This window comes from Thermobia domestica, chromosome 16 (assembly GCF_964235325.1).
Source record: "Thermobia domestica chromosome 16, izTheDome1.hap1.1, whole genome shotgun sequence".
In the NCBI taxonomy this organism is placed as follows: Eukaryota; Metazoa; Arthropoda; class Insecta; order Zygentoma; family Lepismatidae; genus Thermobia; species Thermobia domestica.
In genome coordinates, this window is record NC_137469.1 from 30,220,716 (window position 1) to 30,242,682 (window position 21,967).

At 36.4% G+C, this 21,967-nt stretch overlaps 1 protein-coding gene and 1 long non-coding RNA gene across 4 annotated transcripts in view; one reads left to right on the top strand and one right to left on the bottom strand.

The window, feature by feature from the left end:
* Nucleotides 1–21,967, bottom strand: part of LOC145672966 (uncharacterized) — a 123,639-nt gene that overhangs the window by 42,519 nt on the left and 59,153 nt on the right. The window lies entirely within an intron of this gene.
* LOC145672964 (voltage-dependent calcium channel subunit alpha-2/delta-3-like) overlaps nt 1,027–21,967 on the top strand; it is a 169,912-nt gene continuing 148,971 nt past the window's right edge. For all 3 annotated transcript variants that reach the window (XM_081742228.1, XM_081742229.1, XM_081742230.1), the window contains exons 1-2: nt 1,027–1,383; nt 17,653–17,734. In XM_081742228.1, coding sequence (XP_081598354.1) covers nt 1,310–1,383; nt 17,653–17,734 — 156 coding nt within the window. In that variant the 5' untranslated portion in view covers nt 1,027–1,309. The remainder of the gene's footprint in view (nt 1,384–17,652; nt 17,735–21,967) is intronic.

Below are 21,967 nucleotides of genomic sequence, written 5' to 3' on the forward strand. Positions count from 1 at the left end.
TGTTATGTAAGTCCATTTGTATATGAGATCTTGACCGCCTACATTATTTCATGCGGAAAGTACGTATAGATGGAACACTTATCCAGAAAGTATTATAAAACATGCGTTTTCAGTTATATGTCTGCTGTACGTTAAGTCCAAAAACTACAGGAATTACTCATGTAAGCTACCTTTCTTAAGTACGCCACCTACAATTTTTTTCCTCAGTGTGTAATATGGTGAACTACAATATGGTTGGATCAGCCCCCCCTAACTTCTACACCCCCCTACATTTTTGGGCTGGCAACCGGCCTGATTTTCTGCTCTATGTAGATCAATATTGAACCGGAAACTGTAATGGATTTGTATCACTTCCGGTTTCAGTAGAGAGTTGAGAAAAAGTAATGAAATTTTCAGTTTAACATCCCGGAATTATGCCCTTTAAACTAAAGAAGACGATTATTATTCGGGAGTATCCCGGGAAAACCCACGTACATTATGTTGTCCACCATTGTTCGGAGATCGAACCAGGGACCCCACGCACTAGAAATAAGCGCTCTATCACTGAGCCACCGTGCCCCTCAGTAGAGAGTTGAGAATGGATATGAAATTTATAGTTGGGTTACTGAATCGATTACAGGAAATAATTTCTTGTTATATATTAACGTTTCTGCTATATAGTGATCAACGTTAAAATCGGAAATGGTTTATTTATATATATAGAAATGGTATCTATATATATATTATGAGTCGTGTTTTAAGCTACTCAAGTGAAAAAAAAACTAAAACAAAAATGAAATCAGTTTCCTTTTAATTTGCTTTAGTCTCCAGGATTTCGTATTTTGCCACCGCCCTTGTAATTATACATAAATTGGTGCTAATTAATGAACGAATTGTTACTTTTTGCGTTGCGTCTATGTATTTATCATCAGCGATCTTCAACAGCGTTAAAACAAACTGTGGTTCATTAGGGAACATAGATGCAATAAGCTACAGAAAAGTGCGCAAGACCAGCCGCGTTCTGTCATGTGCCGAATACAAGTTTGTTTGCTTCGTCGTCGGTTGGGTAGGGAAAAGAGAGAGCGAAAGTATAAGTACAGCGATATTCCACGAACCAGTAAAGTGTCTGCAATGGGTGAGGAGAGCTGTATGATACAGTAAAGACTGTATTATGTGCGTATTTCTCTCTGTGTATGTGAGCGTTTACTAGAAAAAAACGTGGAACTGCAATATCTTCTAGGGGAGGAAGCATGCGAACCATCTTTACCAGACCGCGCGGGATCAATATGTTAAGGGAGTAGGGGCGGGTGGAGCAATACTGCATCGAGACATGGCGCTGCTGTTGTTTCTTCTGCTTCTATTTACCTGTCAACAAGTAACCCATGAATCAAACCTTGCACAAGAGTAAGTATTCATTCAATTTCTTCACAATAAGCTTTCACTTTTAAGCTCAACAATTAACCTAGTTACTTGATACTTCATTTCTTTAGTGTTTTGTCTGTATAAAATCCTTCAAAGTATAAACCTTTACAAAATTTTCCTTGAACCTTGAATTTGTTCAGTATATTGGATTTTTTTCTTTAAAATAATTCATGTAGCGATCGAACACATTTGCACGCACGTCATTCCAGTAGGGTTTTCCCCCCCACACACATACTGTATTCATACAGAAAAATTATATTTCTTGTGAATCAATAAAAACACTTAAAACGTACCACATCATTGTAATAGTTTGTGATAGATCTTTATATTTTAAATCAATAAAGTAAAAGATGTGGAAAGACATTATATAAAACGACTTAAAATATTATTGTTATCATGTATAACTTTTATATTAAACCACGACAGTAGTTTCTCAATCCAGATAAACAAATTATTTCAATAGCCACACTATCATGCTTTTGCCTGCATTTTCAGAAGCTATTGTTCTTTTTACAAGAATAAATTAATAATGTTTCGAGAAAACAAAATCATTTTGTTCCCTGCTTCGACAAAAATAAAATGAAACGGAAACTAAAATAACGAAGCCTAAATTTCAAGACTGTTTTTTTTTTGCTTTACTGTAGTAGCTAGATAAAAAAAGCATGAAATAATTCGGGATAAATAATCTGAGTTTATATTAATGAGGCCTAGAATGATACTTTTTTTTTTTAATATGTATATTGTTTGGAGTAATAATTTCAGGAGATGTTCCCAAGAAAGAACATTCTCCCTCTGAACTCCATAATTTCCCCTGAATCTTTTCTCTGTTTATGTGGAATGTCGGTTATCAGTATATTCAAGTATCCCTGTATTGAAAGTGTTCTGGGGGGAAATCTGAAATCAGCACTGATTCTATGCTGTTCCCAACTAGGATAGCATTGGTGGTAAATTTAGAAAGTTCAAAAAAAGTCGCAAAATACCACATAAGCATGTGTATTCCTCAACACATATTCTGCTTTAATATTATAGAAATACTTCGTGCCTCCAATAAGAATAGCGACGATCGCCTTAAATACATCACGGTAATTATCAACGACAGTGGCGTATTTAGGGGGGTGGCTTCCGGGCTTAAGCCCCCCCCCTCCGAAATCTTACTTAGTATAGTAAAGTAAATGAAATATCTTGCCAGAAGTATAGTAGTACTAGTTGCCTAGTATAGTAGTACCAGAAGTGCCCCCCGGAGTACTACGTGTGCCTCCCGGAACATTTTTTTCTGAAAAAACGACAGTTTGACATACATAAGAATACCTGGTGCCCAAAAATTTTCTCTACCTCTGCACTTACTCTCCCCAAGAAATTAATGCTGGCGTCGTCACTGGGTACAATGTTGTGGATACGGTATTATCGACTTTTTCCTTCTACTTTCTTATTCTTCTAATTATGTTATTCAAATGTGTTTCTATCTTTTCTCTTCAGTGCACAGGGTATCTATAATAATGGGGTATTAAATGTCGAGTAAATATACTAAAATTCCCTCTAACGACCACCTATATTAAGCAACCATCCTCAGGGCCGGATTGGTTGCTTAGGCCAATGGTTGTCAACCTTTTCGGCAAATCACACACTTTACTGAACTTCCAAGACATCGCGACTCACTTTTTTGATGTTTTTTATTATAAATAATTGTGAAATAATAAAAAAGTGAAAGAAATTAGTTTTTTATAATGACTCTATATAGCACCGAGCCTTACTAAAACAGAAGTGTTCACTGATACAGTATGTCTCGATTTTAACTAATTATTATTAAATTCTTCATGATTTTTAAATTCTAAGATTTCGGGACACACCTTAGGGGACTGCGTAACACACAGTGTGTCGCGACACATCGGTTGAGAACCGCTGGTTTAGGCTATACTTCCAGAAGCGCCTTTCCCTTAAAAAGTAATGTAATTCCAAATATATTTCTATTTACTGAATTTGAAAATGCTATTATTGCTAGGGTCCACTCTGTTTTAATACGGGAACAGGGTTCTTAGACGTCCCCGTTTGCCCTAGACATTCTTGGATTTAAATAATCTATTCCCCCAAAATTGTTCAAACTCGAAATGTTTCCGTTTTTCTCCAAAACAGAAGTTAATATCATTCGTGAGATATTTTAAGAGAATACTCGCTTTTAATAATCATCAATACTGAACTAATCGGTAATCTACTTTGTGTCAGCGGCGCAAATCTGTCTTCAACATTTAGGGGGACGGGTAAGACCGTTCCCATAATCTTTTCTTTTTTTTAAGCGATGTTCAAAACGTTTATGAAGTAAAAAAAAATGCTGTGGAGATCAGGGGAGCAGAGTTGTCTTCAACATTGGGAGGCAGGCAGATTTGAGGCTTATTCCGGGGGGGGTATCAATTTCATCTCACTTTCCTTTGTGGCAATTGGACACAAATCATCACATTTCTCCCCCCCCCGAAAGAAACACATTTCAAATCGAATTATTGGGGGGAGGGACAGTCCCCCAGTTCCAAGATTGGAGGGATATGTCCCCCTCATCCCCCCTGGATTTGCGCCGGTGCTTGGTGTTACTCACTTTTGGTGAGTATTGACCATTGATTAATTCTCAAATTTGGTAACAAAAGGAATAGAAAATGATTATTATAATCTGAAATACAGAAATGAGGACATAGGAATTATCTAGTACATTAAATTAATATATTCTGTGAAGACTACATAAGGTAGGGAAAAGATAGACACAATATGCTGTCCATAGCCTGCATGCAGACCTAGGCTCTAGCTTATTCATCTACGTGCTAACTCGAGCTTGTATTGAATATTTTTTTTCTTTATAGGAACAAGGTGTGAAATCTCATAAGGTTCAGGCATTTTTTTATTTAACCCCTATTTAACGACTACATCTTATCTCGATCTCCTGACAGAGGAGAAAAGTATAATATCTACATATTAAAATGCTAGAAAAGTTTGTTTATGGACGCTTATATGTTTGTGACCAGTCCTTTCGACAGTGAGTTTTCGGAAACCGTAATCTCTACAAAGATGCCTTTTCCACTCATCGATTGCAAATTTTGTGTACATTGTTCAGTTCTAATTGAATATTTAAAGAGCATGCCCGTTATTTCTTTATTACGTTTTTAGAGGTATACTGGGAGTGTTGAAATTTTTAAGAAGTTAAAGCATCTCATCCTACGCGTTTTACATTCCAACACCATATATTTGTATAGAGGGGTTGCATATTTCTCAGGCGTTTGTTTCTGGCCAAATGATGATAAAAAAAAAAACGAAGGATAACTATTTCTCCAGTCTAATATGAATCTTTATTGTTTGGAGTGTTTTGTCCAATGAACCCTATATATCACTGACATTATAATTAATTGTGTGTGTAATGTATTTGCTTATTACATCCTGCATGCAAGAAGAAAGAAAACACTGATTGAGTATCGGACTGGCCAAGTTGAGGGCCCTTGGCGCGGTTCCTTGAAGGCTCCCCATATATATATATATATATATATATATATATATATATATATATATATATATAAATTTAACACGTCAGTTTCAAAATATAAGTGACAAAATAATATTTTCTGGATTAAATAAATATGTAGTACAAAGCAGATCACAAGAAAGTTACAATAATACTAGACAATTAAATGTAATCGTGAAGTTACTTCAGTTACGTTCACAGATTTTTACGCAGTTTTTCACTTGATGAGGCAATCAAATCAATTACTTTTTCTTTGTCTACATTCTGGAATAAATCTTTTTCTGTAAACATAAAAAGTAAACGAGACAAATGGTTTTGATTTATTGTAGATCTTAGTCTAGTTTTAACGATTTTCAATTTTGAAAATGCCCTCCTACATGTGACTTGAGTATATGGGAGGGTAATAAGAAATTTGAAAGCAGTGTGAAAATTACTAAGAGGGGACCCGAAAAGACTTCTTTCGGAATGACGAACTTAGGCTTCCGCAACCTTTGTGGTAGAAAGACTCAAGAAAGAATTTGCGATCGCAAAAATTCTCCCAAGGCCTACAGGTCCTACACTTTGTGATTTCTGCGGGCCCCGTCGGACCTTGGACCCTTGGTGGTTGGCAAGTAGCGAACGTGGTCAGTCCGGCACTACTCTGATCATACATGAATTAGAAACTCCAACCAGAAGTAGGCTCAAATCTTCTAAACCGTGCGAGATATTGAAAAAATAATCGAAAAATTCTTCCCCTTATGGTACCCCTTACCGATTTTTTTTTATTATCAAGACGTCTTTCACTTATGTTTGTAGAGGAACATGTATAAATGCTGTGAGGAATGACAAGGAGATTCATGCTCATATGTGAATGATACGCTGTGTAAAGAGCGCAGTTTCAGCTAGTCTATATATTAAAATGCAAGGTTTATATGTTTGTGGTCAAGAAAAGCTTGTTTGTGGCCATCCTTTAGGTAATGAGATCTCGAAAACCACAAGTGCTAGAAACGTATCATTTTCGCTGGTCGACTTCAAATTTTGATTAGATTTGACAGTTCTCATTCAAAATTTCAAAAAAATTGTCTTTATTTTTCTATTCCACATTTTGGGCATCTTTTTGACCTTATTAGAATAATATTGGCACTAGGATGTTAAGGTTGATACCCTTGTGAAAGGCAACCAGTAGAGCAGCTACGTATAGCGGGTTGATGGACATTTCAGGCGCTTTCCTTTAATCTGAATGACAAATCCTGTTGCAAGCTGGCAGCTTCGAAGGCTTTAATCTGAATGACAAATCCTGTTGCAAGCTGGTCTTCCCCCGAACCACCCTCTGAATTCATTACTCCGTAACACTCAGTTCAACAAACGTCATATAGACGGTCAGAGCGCTTGCACTGTTTATTATAATTATTTTTATATTTTTTTTTAAATATTCAAATAATGCCAAAAGGAATAAACATACGAAAATACGAAGGAATGTAATGTAGGGGAAAGTGGGGTACAGTGAGTCAAGAGCTTTTTTTGATTATTTGTTGCATGAAGCTGGAAATGTTGGATGTACAGAGATGCAGCTGTTGACCTTCCTCTGTTACCTTAATAGGCAAATGGCTGACGCGAAGGATACAGGCTGTGAGAGAGTTCAGTAATTTTCAATTAAGCAAAGTAAATTTTCTGTATTTCTCTTATATCTGAAGAAATCAAAGTAAATCAAATAATTGGAGTATTGGTATTAATTTCAGAGCATGAGATTCTTTATTATTTGTCGATATTTATCACAATATTTTTAATAGTGAAACATTTCTGTAGTTCCGAGGAGATACGATTAACATTGATAATATGCTATTGGGGTACAGTGACACACTTCTTTCAAACAAAACAGAGATGTGTCCAGAGAAGAAATTATTGGCTGAGAAAAGAAACATCAAGAAAACAATAAAGAGGAAACGAGTACAAAATGGAATGATACTCCTTTTTGACTATGAAGTCGATCCAGATGTAGAGGAAGAATTGGCCGAATTGTTCTCATCAGATGAAGAAATTGAATTATTACTCGATGATTTTAAAGACTACATAGAATTTCACTGTAAAAAGACATTTATTACATTGGTAAAGTTCTGTAACTCGATATTGATAACCATAACTATATAGTTAGCTTTCTGCGAAAATGTGGGAAAATTTACGGAAAATATATTTTTCCAGTTGTTCAGGATATTGCAACTGTAAACGGAAATGACATCAAACTGAAGTTACCATAATCACCATAATTGTAAAACTAAACGTCAAATGTCATACTTATCATTTTCTGTTGATTTTCATCTTTTGGATATGCGTTAAATTTCTAATAGAGAAGAAACATTTAAGTATGTGTATGTCTCACTCTACCCCAATAGTGGGGTACAGTGAGACAAATTGTATTATTTTGTTTATGAGTAAGTAAACCAGAGATGATTAACACTAAACCAAAATAACCAATATTGTATGATAGCCTAAACTCTATCCTTCTGTTCAGTTTTTGTTGCATTTTAATATCTTATATAATGCAAGAATTATTTAGCTACGGAAAAACTGTGTATAGCTGTACCCCACTTTACCCTACCCTTGTAAGCTGCAATGTATATCCAATTTCCGCGCTTGTCTTTCAGTGTTTTAATGCTACACAAGTAACACATACATTCTTGGAGAATTTTATACAAACAACGTTTGAATCGGAGAAGATTAATTCAAGTTATTGTATATACAAAGGAAGTGATTCGCAAAAATATTTAAGCAAACTAGAACAAATGTTTATCAACTCTCTTAAACATACTGTAGTTTCCTAAACACAGTCTAGTTTCAAAGGAAAGAATTATTGCCAAACGCACTGTGAAACTGTTATGGATACGAAAACAGTCTCTAAATTAATGCAGAAATATCAATAATCTCCCTGTCTTGAAAATCTAACATAGTGTGTTTCAGTTAGTAAGATAAATGAATTAGGGTAATAGAAGAACACACTTTTAAAATTAACAAAGGAAAAAAAGGAAAACCTGGAATAACCTTTCCGTTTTTCCTGTCTTATAAGAGAACATGCCAGAGCTTATTTGACTTGTAAAACGCGTTAATTAGAACCATGTTGTCAAAATAAAAACTGAAGAAAAAGCTTCTCTGTTAGTCAATTCCATTCAAGCAGGATAAACAAACAGAATACGCAAGGGCCACTGTTTTTCTGATCTCACAAGGTTGAAAGTGTTTTTCTTGTCTTTTATTTCAGTTATGAGTTATTTTGGTTCATATATTGGAGATAAACCAGACTTGTTTAATTTTTTTTTATTTCTTCTCAGAACCTCTCGATCGGTTCATTCTCATGCTTTGACAACCTTTGGCAAGATCACAACATATACATTTGGTTTATAAACAGGTAGGGCTTTGCTGTATATCATTTGCACACAAAAATGCAACGAAAACAAATATTCACCCTAATAGTTTGACATACTTTTTAATAATTCTATTCAATTGAACACACAAATTATACGTTCTTCACCTTAAGAGTTTTGACTATGCTTCCACACTTCCTTAAATTTTAGCGAATAACTCAACGCCTATTAGACACCATAAGCGTCTTGTTACGTAAGACACGTGAATATCGGCCTCACGCACATTTCTCAATCTGAAGATCAATATATTTCAATTAAAAATTTTCTTGTGCCCCTTATATCTGGAGAACTACATATAGTGTAGCCAAATCCAAACTATCACTAAACTCAGTATGATGTGCTTATTCCGTAATAATAATAATAATAATAATAATAATAATAATAATAATAATAATAATAAGAAGAAGAAGAAGAAGAAGAAGAAGAAGAAGAAGAAGAAAAAAAGAAGAAGAAGAAGAAGAAGAAGAAGAAGAAGAAGAAAGAGCGTTCAAAAATTTTCTGGCCCCTGATCCAAAAACTAATTATTGATCAAGATCGCAATCTTTTGATGTATTTTTGGGATCGTTCCTAAAATTCTTCGCCAAGATCGTAATCTTTCGATCCGCTCGACTATAGACGATAGACGGCAGCACGTATTCCCTATATTTCCAATGTATTTTGTAGGGAGCGACAATATTCACACTGCAAGATTAGAATATTCAAACTTCGTACAAACAGGGGTAAAAGTGAGAGGAAACACGAGGGGATGCCGTCCCCCCACCTCCAAAACGTGTACGGCGTCCACCGAGTTCCTAAAAAAAAAAAATTACAATGGACAAAGATAGGCAGGGGACGGTGTGAGGTCATGCCACTACCTACCGTCCCCCTACCTTTTCAGATCCACTTTTACCCCTAAGTACAAAGATATATATTTAATCAATATCGTCCAATTGCTGATCATTTTACTTTATTTCCTGCACAAAAGACTTAGTTTTACTCTTCATAAGCAAGCATTGCTCCCAGCAATGAAACTTTATCAACAACGAACGGACAAAACACAAAGGTACACAGATTCTTCTCTAATTTATAGATTCAACTTATCTTTGGTCAGAGATTGCATAGTTATCTCTTGAAGATAAGGTGCTGGTTTACTTTAGGCACACCCTATCTTGAAAGATTACAGGTAAAATTCAAGACTCTCCATGAAAAGACATATTTATAAAGAACAAAGCTCTGCAGGCGATAGCCCAGCCCCCGCCATGTGAACTTTGTGGTGGACAAACACCGTGTGCGTGGGTTTTCTCGGGGTTCTCCCGTTTCCTCCCACTTTCTTCATTCCACCATTTCATTCATCACTCATCATCACCGTCTCCTTTAGCCTAACCGGCATAACCGTGGGACGTAAAACTTAAAGATTTCATTTCATTTCATTTCTGCAGGCGATAGAATTAAATACAAAGTAATCAGGCCCGTATCCACGGGGGGTCTAGGAGGGGGGTAAGAGCACCACCGACATAAGATTATCACGTTTCGTATTAGCATATTAATAGACAATCGATTAAAGTATATGTATTCCTCAAACTCTTGGGAGCCGGCAATTGCCCCTTCCTGCCACCCCTTAAATGATGTCCCTGGGTACAATATTCTAATCAGAAGTGCTAAATTTATTAGTTCCCGTTTTGATAGACAAGGGTGGGGTTTGAACTCACTCTTGGGATGCTGAATCCATATCATAAAGCATATTCTCACTGTCTCTTACCTTTTTTTTAAAAAAAAATAATCCAAAATCAAAACCGGAAGTCTTTCGGTTTCAACAGAGGGACTAGAGTTCAAATAAAACCTATTCGCGTATCGCTAGATTCTTTGCCAGAAACAGGTTTTCCTCATCTATTGCCGAACCTTCTCTCTGAGGATCAATGCTGAAACCGGGGATGGTAGAAAATTTCTGCCTGTGTTAGTTTTAGTAGTGCGATAACGGCGAAGATATCATGTTTGAAAACGCTAAATCAACAAGGTGGCCAGAAAATCCCTTTACACTTGCTTTTATTATTTAACAGGTGCTCCTTGCAATTTCAAGTTCTACAGAACGATTTTTGAATAGAACCGATAAAATAATTTATAGACATTTTATTTTTGAATAGATCTATAGACATTTATGAATAGAACTGATAAAATTATTTATGTTAAAAATAATATTGTTCATTCAGACTTATAGAATCTGATGCATAGTTATTATGCATGTAGTGTTTGTCGAATGTTACAAGAGTGCTAAGCCCAATTATGAAAAAAGGAAAGAAAATGAAATGAAATCTTTAAGTTTAACGTCCCACGGTTATGCCGGTTAGGCTAAAGGAGACGGTGATAGTGAGAAATGAGTGAAATGGTGGAATGAAGAAAGTGAGAGGAAAAGGGAGAATCCCGAGAAAACCCACTAGCACGGTGTTTATCCACCACAAAGTCCACACGGCGCGAGCTGGGATCGAACCAGGGACCCCAAGCACCGGAGGTGAATATGAAAAAAGGAGACTGAAAGTCCAAGTATAATGTGACTTTTCGACATAGTCCCCTGACAATTCGAAATACGTTGCCCATCGATATTCAAGCGTATTGATATCGCTGATTAAAAGAAAGAACAACGAAAAACCACTAAAGGCTATCAAAATATGGGTATGGGGAAGAATAGAGAACTTCAAGTGGGTCAAAAGAAAATTAATGAGGAAATGCTGAAAACAGTACGAGAGGAAGGAGCAAATATTGAGTGTAATTGAATAATCTAGTTGAAAAAAGCCATATATTCCACAAAAATAGACGAGCTAAATTGAGATAGTTATTTTGTTCTTTATATAGGTGCCCACGCCCCTTGAGAGAAACTAGGAACACATTTCTTAATTTTAAGTCCTCTATACTGAGATCTGCACAAACCTGTGACTGGAAAATGGAACGTATTCGTCGAATGTGTTCATTTTTCCGTTCAGTGTTGCGAAGTTTAGGGTTTTGGAGTCTGTTCTTTTTACCAACTCCTCATTCAATTAAAAAGAGGAAGAGATACTTATTGTGGCATGTTTTGATACAGTATTGTGACTAACAAGATACATTCACGAAGTGTCCTCTCGGGATTCGTGTATTTGCATATTTATGGACCTTCATATATCCGGAATTCAATCGCACACTACTATAACGCTCGGACACAAAATTACTTTTAGTTTCTTTAGATGTAACGACATGAATGTGGACATATGCAAAACAAACTAGACCAAGTTCTGCTTCTCTGGCACATGTTACCCCTCCCTCCGGCCGCCATCTCGGATCTGCCATATTGGATTCAACTTTTGGTTTTTCAAATAGGAATAGGCGCAAGTGATACATCACGTTCACGTACAAGTTTCTCGAAAATTCTCTGATATAGTAAATTTTAACGTAGCTTGTACCATTTGTAAGGTATTGCATAATAAATGTCAGGCGCTTCATGAAAATTGAACGAAATAGAAAGTTCTGCGGAGCCCCATGTGTATATGTAATCTTTTACCCGATTTATCGTTGACGAAATATTCTCTGAACGTGCATACATGGAAATGACACGGAAATGATAGGTCTTCATCCAAATCTGGTCGAATCTGGATTTACATTAGGCATTTTGACTATAATACAATATTTCCTTGTTATAGTATAACATGGAAGTAATTAGAATCTCTCACAGAAAAGTAATAAGATTGTGAAACCAGTGTTGTAAAAAGTTGTTTATGCCTACAATATTTTTCCAGTTAAAAATTGTTTTGAGTTGTCAACATCAATTGAGTTGAGTTGATTTTAGTTTAGCGTCCCTTTCAGCAGCGAGGTTATATGAGACGTGGACCTACTGATTAACGTGGAATCTGACCCACATGAGCTCCCGCCGGGAATCGAACCCGGGTTTCCCACGCCAAAGGCGCGTACGCTAACCGCTTAGCCACGAGGGAGCTCTTGTCAACATCAAAAGCATAAGCATAAGTGATATTACTCTGCAATGTCTATTCGTGGAGTGCCTGGAGGCATTTAACATGCAATACCTTCCAAACGGTACAAGCTACGATAAAATTCACTACACCAGAGAATTTTCGAGAAACTTGTACATGAATGTGATGTATCACTTGTCCCTATTCCTATTTGAAAAACCAAAAGTTGAATCCAATATGGCATATCCAAGATGGCGGCCGGGATAGGTAACATGTGTCAGAGAAGTAGTACTTGATCTAGTTTGTTTCACATATGCCCACATTCATGTGCAATTACACCTAAAGAAAGTAAAAGCAATTTTTTGTTCGATCGTTATAGTAGTGTATGATAGATAGAATTCCTGATATATGAAGGCCCATAAATGTGCAAATTACCGGTTTGGGTCGCTATAAGTAGTACAATACATATTCTGCCGCGGAAACTTCGGATTTTAATCAATTTTACATGAATCCTGAGGGGACACTTCGCGAATGTGCCTTGTAAGAGGCATAAGAAGAAGATATAGCGGAAGGAGAAAGATGCGAGGAAGAAGTGACTACAACTGACGAACGATATTGCAATAGATAATCACTAAGTCAAGACAAAAAGCTTAGCTTCCGGAGCCTGTGGCATTGTCATATTCAGCATTCTTTTAGGTGATATTGTATGGTGGGGAACTGACTGAGAAAATTGGTTTTGGATGATGATGTGTGTGCACATTCGCCAACTACAACTTATTCAAGTCCGAGTCTGATTCGGAGTTATGTTAATATCCACGACGTTGTCTAAAGACTCGAAACTCAACAGCTTAAATTCCAACACGAACGTGGAGGATGTGCACTGTACAACAAACTGAGTAAATGTACAAATGTTCTGGATACACACGGTATGAGTTAGAATAGATTTCGCAGATATATTACAGCTATTCTATGTAACTCTGATATCAGGGCCGTGCCGTGGAAAATCAGCGCCCGGGACGAGAGTATACGACAGCGCCCCCATACATATATTCCAAGCAATTTTTCCTCTTTTTTCCTTTTTTCTCTCGAATTTTTCGCCCCCTTCCCCCACGGCACGGCCCTGTCTGATATGAACACTGTAATTGGGAAGAATTACCTGTTGTGTTCTTCTTAAATAAATAGATAAATTAATGATGTATACCGTGGAACACTAAATTCAAGACATTTTGCGCGTCAGTCTTTAATCCCCATTTAATGCAAACTGTACGTTATATGTTTTATAAGCGCTTCCTTATGAGGGCTGTTGGTGATATATATTGAAGCGTGCAGCAGAACCCAAGGACAAGATGTAATGCTCTTTAAGCTGTTAAACTCGTCAATTAGTTAAATTAGCAGTTTTGTTCTTGCATTGCCTGTTATGTAAAAGGAGGCAACATCTACTATATAGTGGAATTACAAACTTAACCAACTTTTCTTAACAGAAGGAAAACTCTTAAAGTGTCACCTGTGACCACGCGGGGACTATCAATAAGTATAAATATTGCCTCTGTTGTAAGACTATCAGGTCCTTATGCAGAGTCGTTCTGGCGCGTGATTAGTGTCATACTAAAGAATTCGACTAACATATGTTTCCTACAGTAATCAGGCCTTTAGTATGGCGCTAATCATATGTCAAAACAACTCTGCATAAGGCCCTCAGACTTTTAGAGTAAAAAACCAGGAGGGCCTACGAAATTTTATCCTAAATCCTATGAAAATTTCCAGTATTATCATGTAGACAGCAGTTCAATGGAGGTACTTTTTCCCCCAAGGTTAGTGTTTACAGCAATTTCACTTCGCTTAAGTAAAATTTATGTGAAAGTGGGGAAGGGGGAGATACATATCCTTTGCAAGGATTCATACTAGGGGTATACTTTCAGGGTTGTGTTGCTTCTGGAGATGATAGAAGAACATCAGAATATCATTCGTTCTATAATCTTTACAAAGTCAGGAATCTATTGTTAAGACAGGCCAATGAAGAAGTGTTGCATTTGTATAAATTAGAAATTACTTCTGATGCTTCATATATGTATTTGTTTATGCACCAGGGGCGCCTATAAGGAGTTCATGGTACAGGTGTGCCATTTTTATTTTAGGGGAGATGTGAAGTAACGGAAAAATGAAATGAAATGAAATCTTTAGGTTTTACGTCCCACGGTTATGTTGGTGAGGCTAAAGGAGACGGTGATAATGAGTAATGAATGAAATGGTGGAATGAAAAAGTGGGAGGAAACGGGAGAACCCCGAGGAAACCGTTGATGAAGTATGTATTTTTATAGTTTCTCGTTTTTAAAATATGTTTTCCAAAAATCCCGCCCCTCAAAATTTGCCGCCCTGGTCCCAGACCCATGTGGCCCATGCCTAAGTCCGGTCCTGGCTATGGTATCTTCAAACGTAGATGCGGGCATCATGCTGTTACAGACAAAGCGAGATTTGTCTGAGAAAACAGATGCCGTGCAATCTGTTCATTATGCTCTATGTTCATGGTACCATTTTTCTAGTCACATAAACCTATGGTATGAAGTCAAAGAGAATCGCAGCAATAAGTTCAGTGCAAATACACCCCTCCTGGGTACCGGAATTTTTGGTGTTAAGAAATTTTGATGTAGGTAAATTTGGCATTCAGAATTATTGGTGTAAGGCAAGTTTGGTATAACGATAATTTGATGCATACGTTAATGAATGAAATTTACTAGTAATGTAGTATCCGAAGCAGAAAATGAGAAAAAAATGGAGCAAGAGGGAGGGAGAAAAAATTGCCGATTACTTACTTGGAATCAGAAACAAAACCGTTAAAGAGGTTGTGTACATATAATTGAGGATGAACTGCTTGCAAACATTACTTATACCCTGTAGCTGTGTGAAGATCTACATACATATAAATCATAAGTGCTAAAGTTACAGATACAAATATGAATAATACACCTTATGATTTGTTTGTGTTAACTGTATCAGCCATTTTCTTCAGTATCTCCCTCTTAATGTAGGATCCAAACTGCAGGAACACCAAATGGGATTCTGACCCCGTCTCCCAATTGAAGATGAAGACATTAAACGTTTATCACAAGGGACTCGAAACAAGAGAAAAACATAATGTTCTGACAGTTATATCAAATATTACTACATATTCAAGTCCATGAGCACAGAATTCATTATTGGCCTAGAATTAGTTCTTTAGGTCAATAACCTTTAGGGCTTGGCTCTATATTTGGTTTTAAAATTCAAAATTCCTCGGTAAATTTTTTAGGGGATTTATCTATTTTCTACGAAGATTTCAAGTGCGGTTATTTATTGTGCATACAATGTAAAAATGAAATGAAATCTTTAAGTTTTACGTCCCACGTTTATGCCGGTTAGGCTAAAGGAGACGATGATGATGAGAGATGAATGAAATGGTGGAATGAAGAAAGTGGGAGGAAACGGGAGAACCCCGAGAAAACCCACGAGCACGGTGTTTGTCCACCACAAAGTCCACACGCCGCGAGCTGGGATCGAACCAGGGACCCCAAGCACCGGAGGTGAATGCTCTACCACTGAGCCACCGCGCCCCCTGCATACAATGTAAATTGTGTTTTAAAGTGTTGGATTGGATATTGTGAACACTGTAGTCATGCCACCCAATGGCGGCTTTAGCGGATAGGCTGGGTAGGCACGGGCCTACCCCTAAATTTGAAAAATATATAAACGCTAAAAGATACAATAAAGAGTAAATATATTTTCCATTATTTATATTAATGGTAGATAATTATTTAACAAATAGCATCAATCACTATTGTAAAAGCGATTTCGTTCTGTCATTAATCAATCAAATGTGCATATGTATTCATAAGCTAGGGAGCGGGCCTACGCAAAATTAAAATCATAAAGCCGCCCCTGATAACACCGTTTATATAATTAGACAATTTATGTAGGTAAAGTTTTATCCTTGATCATAAATGATTTGAGGTTTGTTTTCCACGTAAGTTCAATTTCAGATAAAGTTTGTAAAGAAGCATTGCTTAGTTATTGCTTAAAACCTGTTGTTTGTAAACTTTAGTTGTTGAATTTTTCGAAATTTGTAGGTATTGTGTATATTATGGAAAGGGTTAACATTCATTATTACTAGATCTAGTATTGATAAACATCGTAACTCTTATTTACTACGTATATCCGCCAAAGTTGGGACCGCGTTAAGTTGCTCTTTTGCACTCGAATTCGAAAGTTTCTCTCCGTTTCTTGCAGGTTATTACTTACAATTATTAGCCTCCAAAATGAAGTTTCCAAAATTCACCTTTTTCTTTTTTTTAAAAAAAAGTCTCATAATAGTACATTCAAACTCTACTTATCCAAAGAGAATCTTATATAAATTTTCTACTTGGCTGTGGTCCCATCATTTCGAAAGAAACATGTAATAACAATAGAAAAATGTTTTAATGACTCTAATCATCCTTCGAATTGGAGCTCCGTTTAATTTAGAGTCCACTAGGGTATAAAGAGAGCAATTGTTCAAAATTTCAGGTTCTTAGGCCGAACTGTTTCTGAAATAAAACACGTAATTACACACATTCAAAGTATTGTAGTAAATTTCAACTGCGCAGAAATAATTGCTTATGTAAGAGGTATTGCATAGGGTTTTATATTGTAAATATATGTAACACAGCAAGCGATATTTTCAATTTTTATGACAATGTTGATCATGTATGACAAAGTAATCAATATCATATAATATATTTAGTATATAACAATGTATGATATGTATTATTGTCTTTCATTGAAATGTCATTTTTTGTATTAGGTATTTTATATACACCAAAATTTCCATACACCTAATTTTCAATGCACCAAATTTCCCTACACCAAAATTTTCTGCACTAAATTTTCCTACACCATTTTTTTCTTCTACACCCACCTAGATCCAACCTTCCCAAGACAATATTCAAAATGTTCATGGAGACACTGATCGCTTCAAAAGAACACCAAATAAATCAAGGATCTTATAAATTAGAGGATCTGCCCTTACAACAAAATCTTGAAGCCATACGTCACAGTTTCGCCTACTTTGCTCACTCCGCCCACTAGGATCGCAATGTTTTGAGCCAACAATCATGGCGGAAACTAAAGTAGCCAATCAGACGATGGTGGAAACGAGAGCAGCGAATCAAACGTGCCGATGCTCGGTTGTTTTTTGGCTTCATCGATTTAATAGGATGACGATAAATATGGGCAGATCCTCTATTTTATAACATCCTTGAAATAAATGCACCAGTGTTCAGGATGACTATAAAACATTGTTGTTTTTTTTTCTTTCTTTCCTAATTAATTCCTATATTAATTATTTACTAACAGTTGAGAAATGAAATTAAATAAGCTTAAGTCTCTCACAAAGACAGTACTCGTGCATCGTTATTATTATTATTATTTTATTTCTTTTCAGTGCACGCGTCTGGGCTCATACATTTGGCGGTGAGCTTTGGGAAGTCACAAGATATGCATCACAGCAGGAAAAAATTGAAAGAGTGAGTAATGTAACACGTACACGTAGCAGTAACACGTTACTTTAATTCAAAGTTGATATTACTTCGAAGGTAAAATGAGGTAAAATAATTAAAATTGTCTTATCTTAATTATTATGGATTATCAAAGTTGAATGCCACATAAGATAATTTTCGCGCCTTTTTCTTTGTTTTACGAATATTTTTTCAAATGTGAATACAAGTAAACACAAATTAACTATCATCACCCCTAGCAAGGTATATAAAATGACAGGTAGCTCCAGTTCGTGTTTAGCGTTCTGATTGGCTCCCCGTCCGTGACGTCTTGTGGAGGAACTTTTGCCCATCTTGAAACATTATATCAACTACTGTAATTGCGTATGCAAAGATCGGGGTGATACCCAGGGGCGGATCCAGGACGGATTTCTGGGGACGGTGGGTTGTAAGACTGCTACTTAGAGCTACTTTTAAGAGCTCCGAACTCTGGGATGGGTTTTATTTATATATAAAATAAGAAAGTATCCTCTTTAGGGGGAGGCGATCGCCCCGATGGCCCCCTCCCTGGATTCGAACCTGGTGATACCTCTACATCACGTCACCGACCGCAAAGTACCCAGGGAAAAATGAGAGCAGAAAAGCTGAATCGGGAGTCCTATGCACCTCTAGGTTTTGAAATTCTTATTAGCAAACAACAACGAAACTCTGATTCAATCATATGAATACGTTTAGATTTGTATCTAGATATTCTATGATTCACAGTAAATCTATATTTGAAGCAAAATCTATAGATTGGAGAAAAGATCCCTAACGTATGGTAATTTAGTAGTAAAATATAGCAAATCGAAAAAAAAAAAAACTAAACTATATTTGGAACAGAGTTCATAGATTAAGGAAACGTTCCCTAATCTAGGAAAATTTAGTAGCAAAATTTAGCAAATAGGGGAAAGGATTTTTTCTTTTTCTTTTTCTTTTTCTTTTCTTTTCTTTCTTTTTTTTAAGAAAAATGCTGAAATCCAAGGAAATAACCGAAATATGTTTTGGGAATCGATGTAGCATTCTAAAAATAGGAAACATCATCTCTCAGAAGTGGAAGGAAACAATCACTTCGAGCTTTGACGTTGATCGGTTTACAATAAGAACGATAATAGATAGCGAGAAGCAGTGTTCTGCAATCAATTAAGCGTCCCAAGTCTGTATACCGTCTCCACTCTAACCTATTTATTTAATCGGAAGTGATAGAAGTCTACAATATTAATTGAGAAAATATCACGTCATACAAACCAAATTCCTTCACGTGCTGTACATGTGACATTGCTGGCTTGTTTTAATGGAGGTAAGTGTTCGCGCTTAGCGAATCTTCAGAGTAAACGGAGACAAGAAGACAATCTCTTAATAATATTGGAAAGTAAAACCAGAGTTTTGTTATCCACTGCATTCGACGCATTTCTTTAGCACATCATTTCATATATAGTAAAATGCATATTTTTGTGAGCACGCGTAAACTGTTGTCGCAAGTACGAAAAAACACTATTTACAAACTACAGCAGATTTCAGATGAGAAGCGGCATGGCCTTGAGTTGGCTTTACGCGGCGTCCAATTGGCTTTGAGCGGTGTTGACAATTCGCGACAAGCAGTTCTGCACGTTGACTTCTCGCGCTACTGCGAATCTTGACAATAGCAGAGGCGCTTATTAGAAATATTGTATTAGCACATTAACTGCTCACTTTACGAAGTAGAGAAAAGAATTACGAACACATACGTGAAAACTACATCTTTTTATGACAACTGGTTGTCATGATACACGCTTTGAAAGGTTTCCATATAAAACAATTAGTAAAACGAGCGTTGTGTCCCGTCTAATTTCCAGTGGATTTTTCTTCGATTTGGAAATGGAACTCAACTTTTATTAAAGGATAATCAGGGGTGTAACCAACAGGTTGTTCTAGGGGAACATTACTTTCAGGGGGAGGAAAGCTTTTCACACATTAAAAACAGAACAAATGACCTCTTTCAGAATATGAAAGCATTTTAACTCACCATGTATACTATACACATATTATGTTTTCTCGATGCTACCTTAACAAAAGACGGATCTTGACAGTACTGAAGTTGAAAAGCGGATTGTAAGAGATAAATCAATAAGCTATTCATAAGAAAACAAATACTGTTTCTAGCAGTCTGTTTATCCGACTTTGTGTTTATGTAGGTTAAAATACTAAAAGGAAAAAACTCGAAAAAATATCAACTCAGATATTATTATGCAATAATATAGTAGTGAGAGATCCTGGGGGGACTGAGGGAGCCAGGGCCCCTCATTTTATTTGTAAATGTGCAATATTAGGCATAATTTGAATGCAATTTTTCTTAAAATCATCATATATGCTTTCTGCATCTGAATGCACCCCCCCCATTTACAGAGAAATCAGCGTCCTTGTAATTAGGTACAGTAACTGTATTGATGATGTTTTCTTTTTTCTTTTTTTAAAAATCTTATTTTATTATAAACGTTCCTAATTTGCATTAACTATTAAATAAGTTTACTAAACATATACTAGATGAACCTCATTTCGGGGCTGGAAATAGTTTGGAAAGTCAAGGCCCTCTTTTCCCCCGTTTCTACACCCTTGAGAATAGTAAGCGATCGAATTAAATAACAAGCCTCTGCAATTTGATTCATATATATATATATATTCGATTCCCGGCGGGAGCTCATGTGGAAGAACAGAAGGTATGGGACATTCGTAATATTGTTTTGAAATTGCCTTCATGCAAGATTCTTCCTTATTCGACAGAAGAAACGCAGTATGATTTTTTTTTCTTCGTTCCAATACCTTACGTATGTGTGGCCAATTACGTACTCCTTCTTTACTCCTCTAGCAGGGATGCAAAAGCACCAGGCGTCTGAGTGGTTTCATAAATTATTGTAACCCAAAACAAACTCGACCATATCGTGTTGCTTACGAATCAGATGGATTGTTGTTGTGAGACCTACATCAAGTATAAGAGTATGTTATTATAGGAACAGACATGGAAGCAAAGGAGCTGATTGTGTGTGTAGGAACGCAACTTCTCTTCTTCTAGCATAAACAGAATTCATCAGTGTCTAGGTTGCTTTCTTTCGTGGTAGTTCATTTGTTCTCCAAAATTATAGTTGACAATGTCTTTAAGGAAACCGAGTACAAGTGCGGAATTTTCTTTAAAAAAAAAAGTGCTACGAAGTGAAGCTCGAAGAATTATTTTTTGTGTTTACAATTTTTGGAACTCATAATAAAAAATTTACAAGAGTCAGATTCAGACAATGGCGAAATATTAATTGACATAGACGATAGTGAAAGTAGTGTTGAAGACGAACGTTTAGCAGTTCCACTGGAATAAGTTAATAGGTAGGTTATTCAGTTGCTATATATACTTCTAGGATACACAGCCAAAATCTTTGAGTTTGCTGGAATAGTATATTTACATTGTGAATAATGTTGCCAATGTATGTGTAATAATTTCAACTAGAGGAAGAGCGAGAAGGGAAAGGGGAGTCCGAAATCCGGCAACACCGCGCGGAATATCGCACAGCATTGGCTACTGCCCGTGATGCTTTACATCTGAAAAACACAATAAGGGAAATTTAACTGGAAAAGGGAAACTGTGTGTTGATAGTGGGAATTTGTCACAGAAAATCTTCAAACATTGAATCAGACTTGTTTTAGCTCATTCTTTCTATTTCGTACAGTGCATAATATTAAAGCCAAAATGATCGACAATATGTACACGTGCTTAGTCTTCAGAGCCGCAGACAAAACAATCAAACTTCAGAGTTCCTTCCGTACTCTCCAGCAACCTTACGAAATTCTGCATTGTATTATGTCTTTCTAATCTAATTTGTTTAACACGTGTAAGGAGTTGATAGAATACTACAGGTCAGCGGCGCAAATCTATCTTTAACATTGGGGGTACGGGTAAGACCGTTCCCATAATCTTTTTTTCTTTTTTTTCTTTCTTTTAGCGATGTTCAAAATATTTATGAAATTGAAAAACAATCCTGTGAAGGATCAGGGGAGCAGAGTTGTCTTCAACATTGGGAGGCGGGTATATTTGAGGCTTATTCTGGGGGGACATCAATTTTATCTCACTTTCCTTTGTGGCAATAGGACACAAATCATCACATTTCAAATCGGACAGTACCCCCAATTCTAATATGGAGGAGACATGTCCCCCTCATCCCCCTGGATTTGCGCCAGTGCTACAGATTGACATTCAAATAC